General features: G+C 44.1%; 1 protein-coding gene and 1 pseudogene across 1 annotated transcript; both read right to left on the reverse strand.

The window, feature by feature from the left end:
* Window positions 1-8,586: 8,586 nt before the first annotated feature.
* LOC110529787 (gap junction delta-2 protein) lies at window positions 8,587-11,790 on the reverse strand. The gene is made up of 2 exons (XM_021612321.2): window positions 11,253-11,790; window positions 8,587-10,802 (listed from the first exon to the last, which is right to left on the reverse strand). Exons 1-2 carry the CDS (start codon window positions 11,327-11,329, stop codon window positions 9,947-9,949), a joined length of 933 nt encoding a protein of 310 aa, XP_021467996.1. The 5' UTR covers window positions 11,330-11,790; the 3' UTR covers window positions 8,587-9,946.
* Window positions 11,791-12,454: 664 nt separating this feature from the next.
* Window positions 12,455-15,433, reverse strand: LOC110529789 (annotated as a pseudogene).
* Window positions 15,434-19,546: the final 4,113 nt, after the last annotated feature.

Genomic DNA, 19,546 nt, shown 5'->3' on the forward strand with positions numbered 1-19,546 from the left:
ACAGCAACACCTATGTGAGAATGCTATTCATTGACTACAGCTCAGCGTTCAACCCCATAGTGCCCTCAAAGCTCATCAATAAGCTAAGGACACTAGGACTAAACACCTTCCTCTGCAACTGGATCCTGGACTTCCTGACGGGCCGCCACCAGGTGGTTAGGGTAGGTAACAACACATCCGCCACGCTGATCCTCAACACAGGGGCCCCTCAGGGGTGCGTGCTCAGCCCCCTCCTGTACTCCATGTTCACTCATGACTGCATGGCCAGGCACAACTCCAACACCATCATTAAGTTTGCTGATGACACAACAGTGGTAGGCCTAATCACTGACAACAACTAGACAGCCTATAGGGAGGAGTGTGGTGCCAGGACAACAACCCCTCCCTCAACGTGATCAAGACTAAAGAGGATTGTGGACTACAGGAAAAGGAGGACCGAGCACACCCCCATTCTCATCGACAGGGCTGTAGTGGAGCAGGTTGAGACCTTCAAGTTCCTTGGTGTGCATATCACCAACAAACTAACATAGCACACCAAGACAGTCGTGAACAGGGCATGACAAATCCTATTCCCCCTGAGGAAAGATTTGGCATGGTTCCTCAGATCCTCAAAAAGTTTTACAGCTGCACCATAGAGAGCACTGGTTGCATCACTGCCTGGTATGGCAACTGCTCGGCATCTGACCACATGGCTTCCTGCCATCCAGGACCTCTATGCCAGAGGAAGGCCCTAAAAATTGTCAAAGACTCCAGCCACCCTAGTCATAGAATGTTCTCTCTGCTACCGCACGGCAAGCGGTACCTAAACAGCTTCTACCCCCAAGCCATAAGAGTCCTGAACATCTAATCAAATTTGCCACCCAGACTATTTGCATTACCCCCCCCCCCCCCCTTTACACTGCAGCTACTCTCTGTTGTTATCACCTATGCATAGTCACTTTAATAACTCTAACTACATGTACATATTACCTCAACTAACCGGTGCCCCTGCACATTGACTCTGTACTGGTATCCCTTGTATATAGTCTCCACATTGACTCTGTACTGGTATCCCCTGTATATAGTCTCCAAATTGACTCTGTACTGGTATCCCCTGTATATAGTCTCCACATGGACTCTGTACTGGTATCCCCTGTATATAGTCTCCACATGGACTCTGTACTGGTATCCCCTGTATATAGTCTCCACATGGACTCTGTACTGGTATCCCCTGTATATAGTCTCCACATGGACTCTGTACTGGTATCCCCTGTATATAGTCTCCACATGGACTCTGTACTGGTATCCCCTGTATATAGTCTCCACATGGACTCTGTACTGGTATCCCCTGTATATGGTCTCCACATGGACTCTGTACTGGTATCCCCTGTATATAGTCTCCACATGGACTCTGTACTGGTATCCCCTGTATATAGTCTCCACATGAACTCTGTACTGGTATCCCCTGTATATAGTCTCCACATGGACTCTGTACTGGTATCCCCTGTATATAGTCTCCACATTGACTCTGTACTGGTATCCCATGTATATAGTCTCCACATTGACTCTGTACTGGTATCCCCTGTATATAGTCTCCACATTGACTCTGTACTGGTATCCCCTGTATATAGTCTCCACATTGACTCTGTACTGGTATCCCCTGTATATAGTCTCCACATGGACTCTGTACTGGTATCCCCTGTATATAGTCTCCACATTGACTCTGTACTGGTATCCCCTGTATATAGTCTCCACATTGACTCTGTACTGGTATCCCCTGTATATAGTCTCCACATTGACTCTGTACTGGTATCCCCTGTATATAGTCTCCACATTGACTCTGTACTGGTATCCCCTGTATATAGTCTCCACATGGACTCTGTACTGGTATCCCCTGTATATAGTCTCCACATTGACTCTGTACTGGTATCCCCTGTATATAGTCTCCACATTGACTCTGTACTGGTATCCCCTGTATATAGTCTCCACATTGACTCTGTACTGGTATCCCCTGTATATAGTCTCCACATGGACTCTGTACTGGTATCCCCTGTATATAGTCTCCACATTGACTCTGTACTGGTATCCCATGTATATAGTCTCGCTATTGTTATTTTACTGCTGCTCTTTAACTTGTTACTTTTATTTCTTATTCTTATTCATATTTTCATAACTGCATTGTTGGTTAGGGGCTCGTAAGTAAGCATTTCACTGGAAGGTCTACCTACACCTGTTGTATTCGGCGCATGTGACAAATACAATTGGACTTGATTTTCTCACATTCACCCTCATTCACTCACGCACACTTCAGCAAAATATTCTGTGAAATGACCTGGGGTTATAGTTCAAGAGTTAGCATTCAGCACTGTGCCTTTGATCGCTTTCTCTCTTGCACTCTCCCTCTCTTTCATTCTCTCCCACTATCTCTCTCCATTTGTCCGACACAGGTAGGCACGCATGCACGCACACGCACAAATACGCACAGACACACACAGGGGGATTAAAAGAGTCAGAGGAGCAGCTGAGTGGCTGCCTGCTGACACCAGAGTGACAGAGTGCCAGGTTGACATCCAGAGTCGTCTGCATGTGCTCTTCGATGTACAGCGGGAGACACATCTCTTCATTGTCATGGTGTATAACCATCTGTGTTCTGAGATCAGTAGTCAGAGCCACCTAACCTCAGATATTCCTAGACGTGACTTGGCCTGGGCCCAATTTGACACGAAGCACACGACGCATAATCCAAGTTAACACGATATTTACAACTGGAAATGTAAATTAGACAGGCAATGTGTGTATGTTGTGTCTGTGTGAGTGTGTAGGGTACTTGTGGGAACTTTCAATAAATTCCCTGGTTTTCTCAAAATCGCGGTTGGACCATTGCTTCCTGGAATCAGGAGGGAATAAGCAGGAAATCCGGCGCACCTCCATCCAAACCAGGGAATTTATTGAAAGTTCCTGGAATTTTGCAACCCTAATTGTGTAACATGTTGTGGTTGGGTATACGTGAGTTAGTAAATAAACAGTTGGCTAGTGGTGCTGCAGTGATCATTAATCCACTTAGCCAATAGGGATTAAAGCTATCTGAGTCTGTCTTTGACTTTGGACAGAACAGCTACCTGTCACTATCACATGGACCGCCTGCTGTGGGGACTGTACGTTCGTAAGAGAGGGAGAGAGAGAGAGAGTAGATAACATGACTGTGTGTGTGTGTGTGTGTGTGTGTGTGTGTGTGTGTGTGTGAGAGAGTGAGTGTATATGGGAGTACAATACCATGTTTAATCCCCATGAGGATCTATGAATAACAATCGTATGAAATAACAGAGCACCACTTCCTCTAATTTCCCAAGTGGTCCACACTAGATGCGGTAGAGGTCACATGGTCAGCTCAATGCGGGGGTCGGTCTGGCGTGGTGCTCTGAGGTCACAGTAGCATCAGTAACCAGACACCAGTGTGCTTTCCCAGTGACGGAAACCGGATACCATCTTTGGATCTAGAGGGCACAGCATGGAGGCCACCCATTCAGTTAATTTTCTCTTCAGGCACATAGGTGTGTGTTGTCAGCCCATCTGGTTGGGGAAAACCCCTGGTATTATTCAATACCCGCTGGATGGTTATGCAGTGGGTTTTCATTGAAAATGAACCAGTGATTGTATTCTTGAATGGAACTCTTAATGAAATGGTTGACCGCCCATTCACCACTGGAGTGTAATACCCAGGGGTCCTCGGATATCCAATCATAGTAAGCAGTGTAAAATGAATGATTCATTTATACTTCCAAACAGAGGAAGCGAGAGATGGGAGCCTGGACCTCCCTTGAATCAGTGCACTGCAGGGGGGAAATTGAATGGAAGAGGGTCATGTTATTTGGTGCGTTATGCTGGTGTGGGTAGGGGATTATGGGTAGGAAATCAGGGTGAGCTGGGGGACAGATGTGGACAGATGATACGAGGGGAGGGAGGGGGGTACAGGAAGGGGCCACCCGCTGGGTGGACACCCATACTGGGACCAATCACCCACGCCAAAAACATCAAGGAGATTAAATGACCCGTGTTTAATATCGAGGCTGAGTATGATGAATTGATGTCAGAGGTCAGAATTTGGAGTTGTCGAGATAATGACCATGCTAAAACCATCTCCAGAATAATCTCACGCCACTGTTTTTTTTACACTACTTTTGGTGGCAGCAGTGAGATCCAGAGTACAAGGACAGTAGTCTAATGTAACCTTTTTTTTAAGTGTGCGAGTCATAAGTATCTGTCTTTGGGCCAGAGTGCAGATTGACTCCTATTGGCTCAGGTTGGCTCAGAGGGCTGCCTGCTGGGTGCTGCAGCGGATATACGGCAGGACTGTTCTCTTCTCTGTGAAAAATCGGCCCTGACAGATACAAGCTTCTGTTCGTTAGCAACTCTTCGCCTGCTAAGGTCACACCTGTTCTTTTTCTCACCTGCGGTGGCAACTTTCAGGGCTTCCCACGCCTGACAAAACCGCTTTAGAATGCTAGAACTGCTCTGCGGAGTTACTGAAATTGCACGAGTGATACTGTTCTGCTCTTTTTATTGTACTGTTTTTACAGTATGCAGTCTTTGATGAAGAGCTCACATCAAGAGCTCCAGTCATAGTTTAGCTCTGCCAATATGCTTTTCATTGGTGGCGAGGGTCTTCTGTTGCACTGCTTGACTATCTATCCTCAGGCACTCATCTGATTTTTTTAATTGGTTGCTTTTGAGATGCTTCATAAATATGGGCCTTGAACAACAATACTTTCCATCTCATGTATTTTAGATCGAGCATCTAAGAGGGAGAGAGATATTTAAGGAGAGAGGCAGAGAACGAAGACAGTGACTGAGCAACAACCATCAAAGAGAGTAGATAGGCAATGCGGATGCAGCAACATTCCTCACAATTCCCACAGGCTGCTTCAGCTGTGACACCAAGGTCATCCTTGAACACAGCGGGAGAGAGCCTGTGCTCTTGAAAAACCCTTGAGGACAGTACTCTACAACCCCGCCCACTGGCAATAAGAGGGTGAAGTGAGGAGATAAAGGAGAGCCCATGGGAGAAGCCACAGCAGAGAGTCTCTAGTCCTATCTGCCTAGAGTAGGGGGGTTTAAGCTCAGATGAGACTTATTTAGGGGATTGTAATCAGGTGTTACCGGGCAGATCTGGCTGCCTTTGAAGCCTTTGAAACATCTCTATAGCCCAAATGTATGAAGACAGATGTTCCTGAAATTGATTCAACTGATCCCCACTCACAGTGATAGGAAAAAACTTTAGTGTTTTAGGAGAAACTAGCTCGTCTTGTTCTCTTTGACAGTGTTTGGCATGGATACTCGTAAACAACCGGACATAATGAGCTTTGGTAATTCCTTAATGACTTTATAGCCGTCACAGCATTTGTCATGTGCAAAACTACTGTACTGTTAAAAAGCAAAACTACTGTACTGTTAAAAAGCCCTGGCCATCATGTCCTTATGTGATGTCTGCTTTTTGAGTGACGCTAATGCCACAACACAGGACTAAAAAAGATGTCTGATTGAAACGAAAGTGTTGACAACACCGAAACACCCGTCGCTGCTTTGACAGCACTTCTTGTGGACATAAAGGAAGTTCATGTCAGATTCTGATGAGCTGGCTGCTTATTCAAACAACTGAGCGCTGCTAAAAGTACACACACACACACACACACACACACACACACACACACACACACACACACACACACACACACACACACACACACACACACACACACACACACACACAGTGACTTGTGTTGAGTGACAGTATGACAGTGTTTGATTTCCCTTAGTTAGATGACATTATCATTGATGTCTTTGTTGCTCCGCCAGGTGTGGACTCTAACTCCGCGAGCCCCTCTGACTCAGTCATAAAGCTTTAATGTCATAGGCACCGTGCCCAGGGCCGTGGTAATGACTCCAACGGGCACCCTGCCCACACAGGGAGCTCCAGGTCCTGGCAGCGCCAGCAGGGCCTTGCTCTCCTTCCTTCCCTCTCCTTCCCTCTTCTTCCCTCTCCTTCCCTCTCCTTCCCTCTTACATGGCCGTCATCACCCCATTTGATGCGTCCATAGAGATATGCACTGAGACGCTGTCTGAGATGGGCCTGCCAATTCAGAAGTGTGCAAATTCACACTAGATGAGGGAATCAATGCAAAATGACAACTGCTAGCTGTTAGGAATTGCACTCTAAACGTACACTGAGTATACCAAACACCCTCCTAAAATTTAGTTGCACCCCCCCCTTTTTGCCCTCAGAACAGCATCAATTCTTTGGGGCATGGATTCTACAAGGTGTCGAAAGCATTCCACAAGGAAGCTGGCCAATGTTGATGCCAATGCTTCCCACAGTTGTGTCAGGTTGGCTGGATGTCCTTTGGGTAGTGGACCATCCTTTAAACACACGGGAAACGGTTGAGCATGAAAAACCCAGCAGCGTTGCAGTTCTTGACGCAAACCGGTATGCCTGAAACCTACTACCATATCCCGTTCAAAGGCACTTACAATTTTTGTCTTTCTCATTCACCCTCTGAACGGCACACATACACAATCCGTGTCTCAATTGTTAATCTCAATCTTGAACCTGCTTCCTCCCCTTCATCTACACTGATTGAAGTGGATTGAACAAGTGATGTCAATAAAGGATCATAGCTTTCACCGGGATTCACCTATGGCATGGAAAGAGCATGTATCCTTCAGTGTCTACTGATGCAGCTCTCTGCAGTGCGGAAATATTGTTACACAAGTATCATAAGCCCTTATGAATATCAAGAAGGCTATTGTTCTCCTTTATGGTTGTGTCTCTATTAGAGGAATAGCCCCTAGTAGACAGTGAGGTACAGAACTGAAGCATGAGCACACGAACACACACACACACACACACACACACACACACACACACACACACACACACACACACACACACACACACACACACACACACACACACACACACACACACACACACACACACACACACACACACACACACACACACACACACACAGTCTTTTATAGATGTGACCAGTGCTTTCAACATCAGACAGTCTGCCTAGCTGCTTCTCTCTGTCATCTCTTTCCGTGACTGCCTCCTGTCTGTGTGCATTGATGTCAGTATGCTACAATATGTTTCCAAATGTGTTATGATCATACCCAATCATCCCTCATCTTGAGAGATTCCAAGATTAGACACACAACGAATCTGCCTATCATTTCCTCCGACTAAGCTCTCAAGATGCGTGATGTTTGTGTATGATCATAACCCATTTGGAAACATATTGTAACGTATGATGCCAAGGACACCATGATAAAACTCTGAATGTGTTTTAGATAAAAACGTCCTCATGATGAAAAGTTATTTTCAGAAAAGGGCATAGTGATTTGTTACGATTGTAGATGGCCTATATGAAAGACAGTCCACTGATCACTAATGTGTGCTGTAAGGAAGTTGAGTATGAATATTTATGGTGAGTGGCTTTATCTGAAGGAGCTCTGAGTGGTTCCTGCTGGTTTTTGTACTCTTCGCAGGAAACACACACAGAATAAGCATTCATACCAATATTTGGTGTTAAAATAACCATCAGGTAACATTACGAGAGAGAGAGAAATATCCAAAGTAAGCTTTGGCAATATGTACATTGTTACGCCATGCCAATAAAGTAGAGAGAGAGAGAGAGGTGGGGCCGCCAGTAGCCAAACGAGCGGCGCTTGTTTCATGTCGGAGAGTTTGAGGAGCATCTAAAGTCCCTGCTGATTTTGAAATTGATCTGTCAGTGCCTTGGCTCTTCGATTTTTGCTCTTCAGAGTTGTCGAGTCATCTTGGCAGCCGTACCTGTCCACCAATCCACCACCCCCTCCCCACTCATGCATCCCGCATCCTGACTGGTCAGCAGGGGAACACTCTGACTCTCTGGGGATATGGGTTTCAACTCTCAGCACTTTTCTCAGTGACCTTGAGGTAGTGCGGGATGCAACCTCTCAGCTTCCAACAGAGCTGAACCGCTCAACCTCTATGACCAACAGCAGCCAAGGAGGATGAGGTGGATGCAACGGATGCAAATGTGGCTGACGGGCCGGGCGGGGTAGGGTCTAGGTAGAGGATGAAGCTGTCAACCACGTGGTCACAGAATGATCACCTTTAGCGGCGTTGGAACAAAGCGGATGTTGCCCATTTTCAGGGAAACAATGTTTTTATTTTATTTTTTTAATCTGACTTCCATTTCCCTTGAAAAACGGAAGGGACTCCGCCTAGGCTTCTTTCTACGCCTGTTACGTTAGGTTAGAGAATGAGTTCTGCAGACTTTGTCTGTGTCAGTCTGTCAGGTGTTGACTATGTCAATCGGGAACCTGTGGTATAACCTGTGTATAAATTCCCCATGTTTCGATACCACTTGCTGTATTGCTGTACATATCTGAAGGATCTGTTGGAATTATACAGAGTAGACAGTAAATCAGTTTCTTGTTGAAACATTGATTGCAAGGGTTTAAGAGCAAACAGGGCATAATTGTGCTGACGGTGTTTACTGTGCTTTGTGTGTATCTGCTGTACAATTTGAAAGCATCACACATGACACAAATCTTGTATACATGAATTACATTTTTATTTGTGGATAGGATCACCTTTCGGTATGATCTTACATCGATGATTGCTTTGGAAAATGGTAGCACCAGGGGCAAACATTTATTGCCTATCATCGGATTGATTCCAATTCAGATTTGTGCTCTAGTCTATATGACTAATTGCTCATCAATACTTTTTGAATGTGCAAAGGTTGCTTGTTTTTTCATGTTGCCAAATGAAACCAGGGATGATAATATAGCAGTAGCATACCATTTCCATACAAACCACAGCTATTCAAATCATATACGTTGACAGCGTTTAATCCAAAAGAGGAATTTACAGAATTCTGCTGTTATGATGATGATAATACTCTATACATTTATAATGTTTATATTTATGTACATATATGGCACTTGATGACATTAAATCAAGAAAATCCATTTGCCCACAAACGAAAGCAATGGGCGCCTGGGTGTAAATAAAATAAAGAAAAAATGAATTTTAAAAGTCCCAAGCCCCTACCCCCCAATTGAGTGATCACATAGGTTAAGGTCAATGGTGCAAACTCAGGCGACCGAAACAACGATAGTGCTGACAACAAAGATGTGAGATGAGTAATATACTGGAAGAATGTATATCATTTGAGTACATTTGACCCTAAAACTGCCAAATAATGTGTGTGTTTCATTGCTATAATGGTATATGGTGTTTAAATCCGGCGGAATGTCGTAAAAACACCATCACAGCACACATTGTATATATTTTGCCTCATTATTCATATATAGTGCAAGTATTTACTCTATGTTCAACAGCTGAAGTGAACGACAGAGTGAATGTCAACACATACATTATATACTTCTAAGAAGCGCTTTACAAAATATAGGCTAAACCATCATCTATAAACGTTGCATCAGTGCCTTCTCATAAATATATGACAAACGTTTGGTCCGTTTGTTTTTTAGTTGTCAGTAAAAGACAAATAAAATCGATCTACCAAGCGAAGTTGGTGTGATAAAATATACACCACATTCTTGTTAAATATATTTTTATTCTTTGTACAATTGTTCTGTTCGGTGGTGCTGAAATGCACAGCTGTCGCACTTAAGCCGCATGCAAAAAAAAAAAAAAAAAACGCTACATATTTGCAACTTCTTCGGTGGTCTATCTACTTCTGTGTCTGATACCACACAGCAAAGCAATACACCAGTTGGAAAAATCCAACGCATGCGACACACTGCACGCAGTGCTACGCACCACAACCTTGTCCAGCAGATGAGTCGCAGTGGTGTGGATTGCCACCCATTGAAATGAATGGCCCTCCGCGAGAACCCATACAGTTTGACGCAACCGGTGTCCACGAGGCTTGTCTTGGGCCTTCTCAATATGCTACACATAGGCAGAGTCACTTGATTGAGTGCGGCCGAAATTGGGCATGCTCATTCTAGGCATGTCTTTGTTACGGATCTCGTAGATGGACTTCCTCCTGGCCTGCACGCCTTTGACAGCTACTTTGATCTTCTTCCACCCAAGATGATTGAGTTCAGCCAAGTTCAGGAGCACACAGACACCACTGACCGCAAACATGAAAACCAGAAACACAGTCTTCTCCGTGGGTCTTGAAACGTAGCATTCTACATCTTTGATGCAGGGGTATCGATCACACTCATATACCGCGGGGACATTGAATCCGTACAGGAAATATTGACCCACCAGGAACCCTATCTCTAGAGCGTTTCGGAAAACCACTTGGATGATGTAAAATCTTGAGATGCCCTCCTGCCTCCTCATTTTAGACTTTCCACTAGTTCTCATGGCCGAATTTGGGATGTCCTTCACCTCCAAGCAGTCGGGCTCGGCTTCTTTCGTGGAGTTCTCCGTGTTCTGAAGTACTCCATTTACAATGGTGTTTTTGATCTTTTTGCTGTCGTCTCTTTTGATGGAATCTTGGCGCTTGTCCAAGGAGAGGAACACGGTGGAATACCCCCGCTCCAAGCGCTCCTTCTGCTTGGCAGACTGGTGCACGGAGTAGGTGATGAAACAGAGACTGGGGGTGCACACCAGAATAATCTGAAACACCCAATATCTGATGTGGGAAATGGGGAACGCCTTGTCGTAGCAAGCCTGGTTACAGCCGGGCTGCAGGGTGTTGCACACAAACATGGACTGCTCGTCATCATAGACGGTCTCTCCAATGATCGCAACGATTAGAATCCGGAAAATCACCACCACTGTTAGGAGGATCCTACAAAACAAGCAAGCACAAAATCAAAATGTTGCTGTTAAGATGTGCAGAGTTGATCGGCTTAATCATAAAACAAACAGATAGACAATTAGCGATGGCAAACTAATACTGGCTCCAATGCACAAAACGGGCGCTTGGGAGCTGTCCAGTGCTGAAAGCCACTAGTCAGTTCTGAAAGAAAAGCGCTACAGCACTATTCACCTCAAGCGGTCAGCTCTCTTGTAACAAAATGTGCAAATTTAGTGTTTCCAAAATCATTATTCTTGAATGTTATGTTTATGCCATGATTCCCTATTGGTTCACATTTTTTTGCATAGTCATGAATCTTTATTGTTTTTTTTTGCGTTTTTGTACCGTTCTTCAGCTTAATCGCTTATAGTAACCTACTTGGTCATCAAACACACACTCATGGTAATACTTTTACAAAGCTATCCTCACGTTCCCTCTTACCTTCCGATCATAGTAGAGTGCTGTTGGACAGCTGCCTCCAAGAGACGCTCTAATATCGTCCACTCCCCCATTGTCATTCATTTGGAGATGATAGCACACCGTGCACCGTTCTTGTGGAATCTATTGTTTCCCTTGTTTTACACTCCGGATGCTCCAATATCTGGAGAATGCATTGGTAACGCGCCGCTGCCGCGTGCGCTCCTGCCTTCTGCCTTCTGCGCCTCTGCTAAAAGATCACTTGACAACCCAAGCACTTTTGCTCGCGCGAGTCTGAGTGCTGATTAGTAGAAAGCCCTCCTATTTTCGATGGCGAGCGCTGGACGCCAGGTCGCGCCGTGCTTGAATGGAGGGCAGTTGAGTGTAATGTTGGTATGGCGCTAATCCTGCTTTAAGTAGACTACCCTTGCGTCACGCGCAGACAGGTTGGTGGAGAGAGGCCAGACACACCAGTTTTTTTTGTTTGTTTCATTATTCTCCAAGTATACTGCAGCAGATTCATCTTTAATAACAATAATTGGTTATAAGCTCAAATCACGGGGGATGGCTGTTGCCTGTAAGACAACCACATGACAGTGACAGAACGAATAGTGGCAACAGAGGAAGAGAGACAGAACGAGAGAGAGAGCGAAAAAGGGGGGGGGGGTAGAAAGAGGGGGAATTGCTTTGTTTCAGTCTGTATTCCGTAGATTATTATTGTTGCAATGTAGGAGGGAGGGAATGCAGATTGAAACATTCCTGCAAGGCTAAGCATTAATCGACGCCTGACCACGACAAGACATCCTACACATGATATCCTTTTCAGATGGCTATAGTCTGTCTAAAAACAGATGTTTTCATTTTGTCTGTTTAAGGCAAAACAACAATCCATTGTTTTACAGTACCCTAAGCATTTGTTGGTATGAAAACCAGGACAATTCCTTAGATAAGCTTGGCTGTGCGATTAGGTTGAGTAACGCTTTAAAGGGTTGCCTCAGATGGTTTAAAGATAGCAACAACTTACTTAGTGGACTGCCACAAGTAGTTATTTTTTATGTGTGTGACTGGACTTAACTATGTGACTAATCTTCCTACTAGGAATTAGTTAGCCTGTATTATCAATGGATAGCCTATGTGTAAACAGGTATGTTTCTCCTGAATTATGAAACAACAATAACCAATATGCTCCCTCAGGTTGTGAACGATGATAGATGAGATGGAGATGGTATACAAAATCCTAGGTATTGTTTATTTATAAAGCAAATACATATCCACATCATATAAATTAATTCAGGAACCAGTAAAATAACAAAATATAAATTGCACTTTGGTGTAAACAAACTGTACATCATTGACAAAACATAAAACAGGGGCCTGTCTGGATTTGTAACTTGCATATCGATCATAAACAACATATCCATAGGCGGAGGTAATGTACAGAGTTTTTGCATCCGTGGGCGTCTGACTGTCGCAGGGGAGAGCAATTTGTCAATGAGGAGCTTAAAAGCATTTCATGTGAACGATGGAGGGGCCTGCCTCGTCATACTCCTGCTTACTGATCCACATCTGCTGGAAAGTGGACAGGGAAGCCAGGATGGAGCCGCCGATCCAGACGGAGTACTTACGCTCGGGGGGAGCGATGATCTAGAGGAGGGGGAAGAGGGAAAACCAATAAGCAAAAGTCCTCTCAATATGTAGTGCGTTATAATGCATCATACAGTTCATTATTTGTGTTACCGTGATTGGTCATTAAAATAAAAATGTGAGATTGTAGTCAGGTTGGTCTTAGATGGTCAGTTTGTGGTCTTCAGTATGCAGCTGAGGCTTGAGAATAATATTTACCTTGATCTTCATAGTGCTGGGGGCCAGGGCGGTGATCTCCTTCTGCATACGGTCAGCAATACCAGGGTACATGGTGGTGCCGCGTTGTTGGCATACAGGTCCTTACGGATGTCAATGTCACATTTCATGATGCTGTTGTAGGTAGTCTCATGGATACCAGCAGACTCCATGCCTGGTGAGATAGAAGAGAACATATTGTAAGCGAATGCTCTGGATTAGGTTTAACTGGTGCTAAAATGGACAACTCCCTCACCATTTTATTAAAAACATATGTTTGGCAGTAGTTGGTGTAATGTCTCATGTAGCTGTTGTGAAGGCTGTGTGAGAAAAGGGGCATTTTCTTGCCTTTTAAAGAAGTCAAAATGTGTTGATGGTCAATGAGTTACACAACACTTCTAAGCTCCCTACCGATGAAAGAAGGCTGGAAGAGGGTCTCGGGGCAGCGGAAACGCTCGTTGCCGATCGTGATGACCTGACCGTCAGGCAGCTCGTAGCTCTTCTCCAGAGAGGAGGAGGAGGCAGCGGTGGCCATCTCATTCTCAAAGTCCAGGGCCACGTAGCACAGCTTCTCCTTGATGTCACGCACGATCTCACGCTCGGCAGTTACAATAGAAGATTCAAAGTTGTAGCGGTTCGGTCTAAATGGTGAATAACAATGGACTACCATTCAATATCAAACACACCGTATCCTCCTATCATATATGCCCCGGGAATTACGGACTAACCAGTGGTAATGAAAGAGTAGCCACGCTCAGTCAGGATCTTCATCAGGTAGTCAGTGAGGTCGCGACCGGCCAGATCCAGACGCATGATGGCGTGGGGCAGAGCGTAACCCTCATAGATGGGGACATTGTGGGTCACACCATCACCAGAGTCCAGCACAATACCTATAATATGAGGCCGAATAATATGTAAACCATGGAAATAGCATAGAAGAGCTTCATGTTTAATGGTGTAATCTATGTTTCACAAGGAAAGGTTGCATGGGACTCAGTATTGCACCTCTTAAATGTAACTGCATCTGCATGTTATGGAACAGAGTATTTCTCCTCTGCCTGCTTCTCACCTGTGGTACGACCCGAGGCGTAGAGGGACAGCACGGCCTGGATGGCCACGTACATGGCGGGCACGTTGAAGGTCTCGAACATGATCTGAGTCATCTTCTCCCTGTTGGCCTTGGGGTTAAGGGGGGCCTCTGTGAGCAGGGTGGGGTGCTCCCCGGGGGCCACGCGCAGCTCATTGTAAAAGGTATGGTGCCAGATCTTCTCCATGTCGTCCCAGTTGGTGATGATGCCATGCTCGATGGGGTACTTGAGGGTCAGGATACCTCTCTTGCTCTGGGCCTCGTCTCCTACATAAGAGTCCTTCTGACCCATACCCACCATCACACCCTGTAGAGGAAGGAAGGAAATAAACTTAGTCAAAACACAATTCCCCAAAGTCAAACAGAGGGACAAATAAATGTAATCTATTATAGCAAATGACATTCATTCACAATTAAATGGTCCAGTGGTAAGGTCAAATACAATTGTAAGATGATTATCAAGGGTAATGCATAATGTATGGACAATTAAGTCTGGAAAAAACCCAGTTTGAAGGTTGCATCCTCATGAGTGTTTCATTGCTTTCATGCTGTGGACCTTACCTGATGACGGGGGCGACCAACGATGGAGGGGAACACAGCGCGAGGTGCATCATCTCCGGCAAAGCCAGCCTTCACCAGACCAGAGCCATTGTCGCACACAAGGGCAGTAGTCTCATCGTCGTCACACATGATGTCAGCTGAGTTTTTGTTTTGACAAAACGTACATTAAGGCTAAGTTTAGGCCTACAGATGTAGGCTTTTAATTTTAGCCAGTTTGCTACAGCAGGAAAATAATCCTGCATCAACAGGAAATTTACATTTTTGTAGGGGTTGACACATTTTTCGTAAGGGAAAATCAGCATAGGTCTACGGTATAAGGGCCATACAAGTCTAACAAACTTGTTTTAGGTCATTATTTATTTACATTTCTTTTAAAACCCTAGACTGGGAAGCACATTGTAAATCAATGTATTATTAATCTAACAATAATAATTATCTATTGGTTATCAATTTCGCTTGTAGGTCTGAATCTGATGGAAAACAGACTAATAAAAATAATAAAATATGTGCAACATTTAGGCAACAACAGCTGTTTATTTTATCAATATTCAACAGCAAAAAAGAAGTGTCTTGAAAATTCAAGCTGTCAAATTTGAAATGAAAGCCCATTAAATCCAGTTGTCCGGTTGCAAACTAGAGAAGTCCAATTCAACATCTTTGAAGTGGCTCCAACCTAGGCCTAGGCTACAAGTTTACCGTAATAGAGTGACAAGTTGTCAGGTACTCACCAAGTAGCCTGTCCTCTGAATGAGCATGCGGTAGACTTGTGAGGGCAGACACCAATTTATACTCTACAAGTGCCACTGCGCCCGGCGACCCCTTTCTCCTTATGTGATAGCCCCTGCGCAATTGAGAGCGGAGTGGCCATGAACGGAAGGGCGGGAAGAACAGAGCAGAGGCTCGCTGACTCCTGAAGACCCATGTATGGAAGAGAACCCGCGCGGACAGACACAGCCGTGTGACGAGGTGTGGAGGTATTCCCTCTATTCCTAACGCGTCAAAGTGAGTAGACACACAAAGAATCATGTTATTTGATGGCCTTAGGTTTCATTAGCATACGCGTTGTTCCCTCTTATAGAGTTGACCGTGCCATGGATTTAGGTTTAGGCCTATATTTTCAGGGATGGGTTATGTGAGGGTTAAAAAATATATATGTGAGTCAACCCATCTTATTTTAGCTCTTAGCAATGCTCTTTATTATGAATGATGACATTAATGTTATGACTTTCCTGTTCAGTATATAATACTCCATCCCTACTAATGTGTGTGTGTGTGTGTGTGTGTGTGTTTGTATGTGTCACTGTGACTAATAGGTGTGATAAGGAAAGCACGGTTAGGGCTTGCGTCATCCTTCCAGTTTAGCCTATGAGTTGGTGATTCCTCTTCATGTAGGACATATGTTCACCAGTGGAGGCTGCTGAGGGGAGAACGGCTCCTAATAATGGTTGGAATGGAGTATAATGGCTGGAACGGAGTGAATGGAATGGTATCAAACAGATTCATTTTGATTTAGTACATTTTTAAAAATTGAACCTTTATTTAACTAGGCAAGTGAGTTAAGAACAAATTCTTATTTACAATGACGGCCTACACCGGCCAAACCCGGACGACGCTGGGCCAATTGTGCGCTGCCTTATGAGAACCATGTGCTTGATGCCATTCCATTTACTCCATTCCAGCCATTATTACGAGCCGTCATCCCCCCAGCAGCCTGCACTGACGTTCACACATGTAAATTCCATAATAGGAATGAGTTCAATATGCTTCAATGTGAGCCGTTGAATGTCCCAGGGAGACCTTAGAGATTTAGGGAATTCATTGGCTTTTATGGATATGCATACAGCCATATATAAAGGAATAGGGAATTAGTAAGACCTGCAAGTGGACAATTTGTGATCTGCTTGTGACATTCAATTGAAATAGATAGGAAATTATTAATGAGACCCAATTTCATAAGTAATAATTGCACTCACTCTCTATTTCTCCAACAGTTGAAGCACATCATTTGCCACCTTTATGCTACCTTGGGATGAGTCGTATATATACATTTGAATATGTAGCCATGGGTTACTTTAGTGTTGGGTGTTTGAGTGGGCAGGATAACTTCACTTCTCTCCAAGTGATCACTGGAACTCTGATCAGTTCTCTAGTCAGTCAAGCCACCTTAACATATACATATATAGCTCTGGGGGTGAAGTTCCCCCTAGGAAGGCTTACAGATCTAGGATCAGCTTTCTGTCCCCCATTCCCGACCTTCGCCATTTAGTGGGGAAATGCAAAACTGACCCAAGCTCAGGATCTAGGGGCAACTTCACCCTACTACCTCTGTCCTACATACAATGCAAACACACTCACACACCAGATATGCAAGTGATGCTGAAGGAGAGGCTATTAACTTTAAAATGATCAGTGCTGTGACTTCCTATGGTGAAAGCAGCTGTCCAATGCCCAGCATGGGATAGATAGAGCAAGGCCATGGTCACTAGGGATTATAGTCTGGCTGGCACAAGACTCTCCCTTCCTCACACGTTACTATTCTCACTCTTACAGTGTTATTTCACCATAAGAGATACATAAGAGATGCAGAATCGAGTTATGCAGTTGTTTCATGTATGCTTATCCTGATTCCCTGGACGTGTATGCATTTTTTTTGTAGGTGTAAATGGGTTTTTGGTACCGTGGCTATCGCAGCAAGATTGACCTCTTACTATCCTTTGACACTGGGGGAAGTCATGTGACTAGATGATGTAACAGACATCCACTTGTGCTTTACCCATAATCCCACCCGCATTCTCTGTCTGAGCATCTGTCAGCTGGCTCAGGTCTTCTGGCCTGGGGCAAATGATTGGGGGTTGGGAGGAAGGGGGTCGAGGTTAAAAATAGCTGGGATGTTGATAACTTTGCGATGCTTAACGTGACAAAAAGTCAGATTTATGATTAGCTTGTTTCACTGTGTTTTGGTTGCAAAACAATTAGCCTGTGAAATGTCCATTTCTAAGATTGATTTTGAAAGGCAAAATCTTTAGCGCACGAGTTGAAAAACTGAAAAGTTACAGTACATTTCAAACTCATAGCTTTCATTGTACTGATGGAATTATAAGTATGGGCATGCAGAGGCTACTAATTTACCGTAATCTACTGTAGGTCCCTAGTGGTTCTAGTAATTTCTTAGAATTCTCTTGGCTTAAGCCGAATCAGCATTCAAATTAATTTCTTTAAAATAAGATAGCATTCCGAATGAGCCTAATACTCTATGAAGCAAGGCTTTCATATGGTATGTTTCTTAAATCCTTTCCTATGTGCTAACTTTTTTGAAACCTTTCACACTGTACTCTTGATTTCAATCTCTTCATGCCATGTACATGGTTCATATCTGTAACTTCTCTGGCTCCAATTCAATGTAATGTATAATTTCCACACGTCCATTTGTTCTAAAAATCTTTACTTTGATTACTGGGTTCTTGGTTTATTATGCACGTGGAGCCTGATTCAACAGCAGATACCATGGTCTGCAAGTGTAAACTACAGTTTGAAACCCACGCTTTGTGAACAATATGACATAGGCATATTAGTCATGTTAGAATACACTTGAAAAAAAAAGTCGTTCGGGAAGCACGCCTCATATCCCGCTCTGCTTTCTGCATTCTGTAGGGGATCTGCATAAATGAATGTATTAACCTTTGGTATTAACTTAGGCATATCCATATTCATGAAGCGTTAATTATGCACAAGTGTAGTTGTTCTTTTGTTGCCTAAAAACGCATATATTAGCGAAGCCTACACCTGAACAGTGGGTAAGAGTTTGTTTGCTGTGACCTCTCCACCCACGTCTCTTATAATGTATACACATTTTGAATACGCCATGACAGATGGTATCTAGATTTGTTTAGTGTTGGAATGGTGAGCTGACCAATATGTATGTTTGTCTAGACGCACTGTAAACACAGTTAATCGTAATACTCAACAAACATGGCCTATATGCTGCATGAATATTCTCTACTAATGGTATGTTGCTGCTTCTTATCATTCCCTCCTGTCTGCAGTCTTGTCCATCATTCCCCTCCTTTCTTTGACCCTCCGACATCCCATTGGCCTTTCACTGAAGCTCGATTTGGACGTTCATTTAGACTAACCAATCAGAATCATTCTGCTGATACTGTATTTCAGGTGTAAAGAACCAAAACACAGCTGGCGTTACTGTTAATACAATTCGAAGGGTTGTTTTATTTAGAGATACAGTTAAAGAACTGTAGAAACGTGTGTGGTCATACGCACATCCTAAAAAACGTCGGTGCGTTGCTAATTAAGAATACTTTAACTGTATCCTCATGTTTGTTTTTGGGGGGGGGAGGGTTCAATCCCCTGGGAATCCTTAGGGAGGAAGAGGAACGATTGGTCTCATCCCTTGGCTTCTAACCTCTCCCTCAAGCCTTCTGCTGTCGTCTCTGCGCATATTGAACAGCTGAGATTGATCTCTTGCCATCATTAAGGATTCCGTCAATGTCAATTTAATTCCACCCAACGCCTGGGTTGAGTAAACCGAGCTGGCGTTTAGGGAACTTTAGACCTTCCCTATCTGTGTTCAGTTACCCAACATTTCAATGTTGCTTTTCACAATTTTACCATGCAGTCTTACTGTCCATGTTCTGCATATCTTTGGAGGACAAATCTCACTAGCCTGGTCCCAGATCTGTTTGTGCTGTATAGCCAACTCCCATGGTCGTTATTATGGCAAACAGAATCAACAGATCTGGGATCAGGCTACTATATAATCACATCACCTCCCCTATAGAATGTTTTGGCATTAGCTTTGCTGCTTAATCAGCACTGC

The sequence above is a fragment of the Oncorhynchus mykiss genome, chromosome 8, assembly GCF_013265735.2.
Source record: "Oncorhynchus mykiss isolate Arlee chromosome 8, USDA_OmykA_1.1, whole genome shotgun sequence".
Taxonomy (NCBI): domain Eukaryota; kingdom Metazoa; phylum Chordata; class Actinopteri; order Salmoniformes; family Salmonidae; genus Oncorhynchus; species Oncorhynchus mykiss.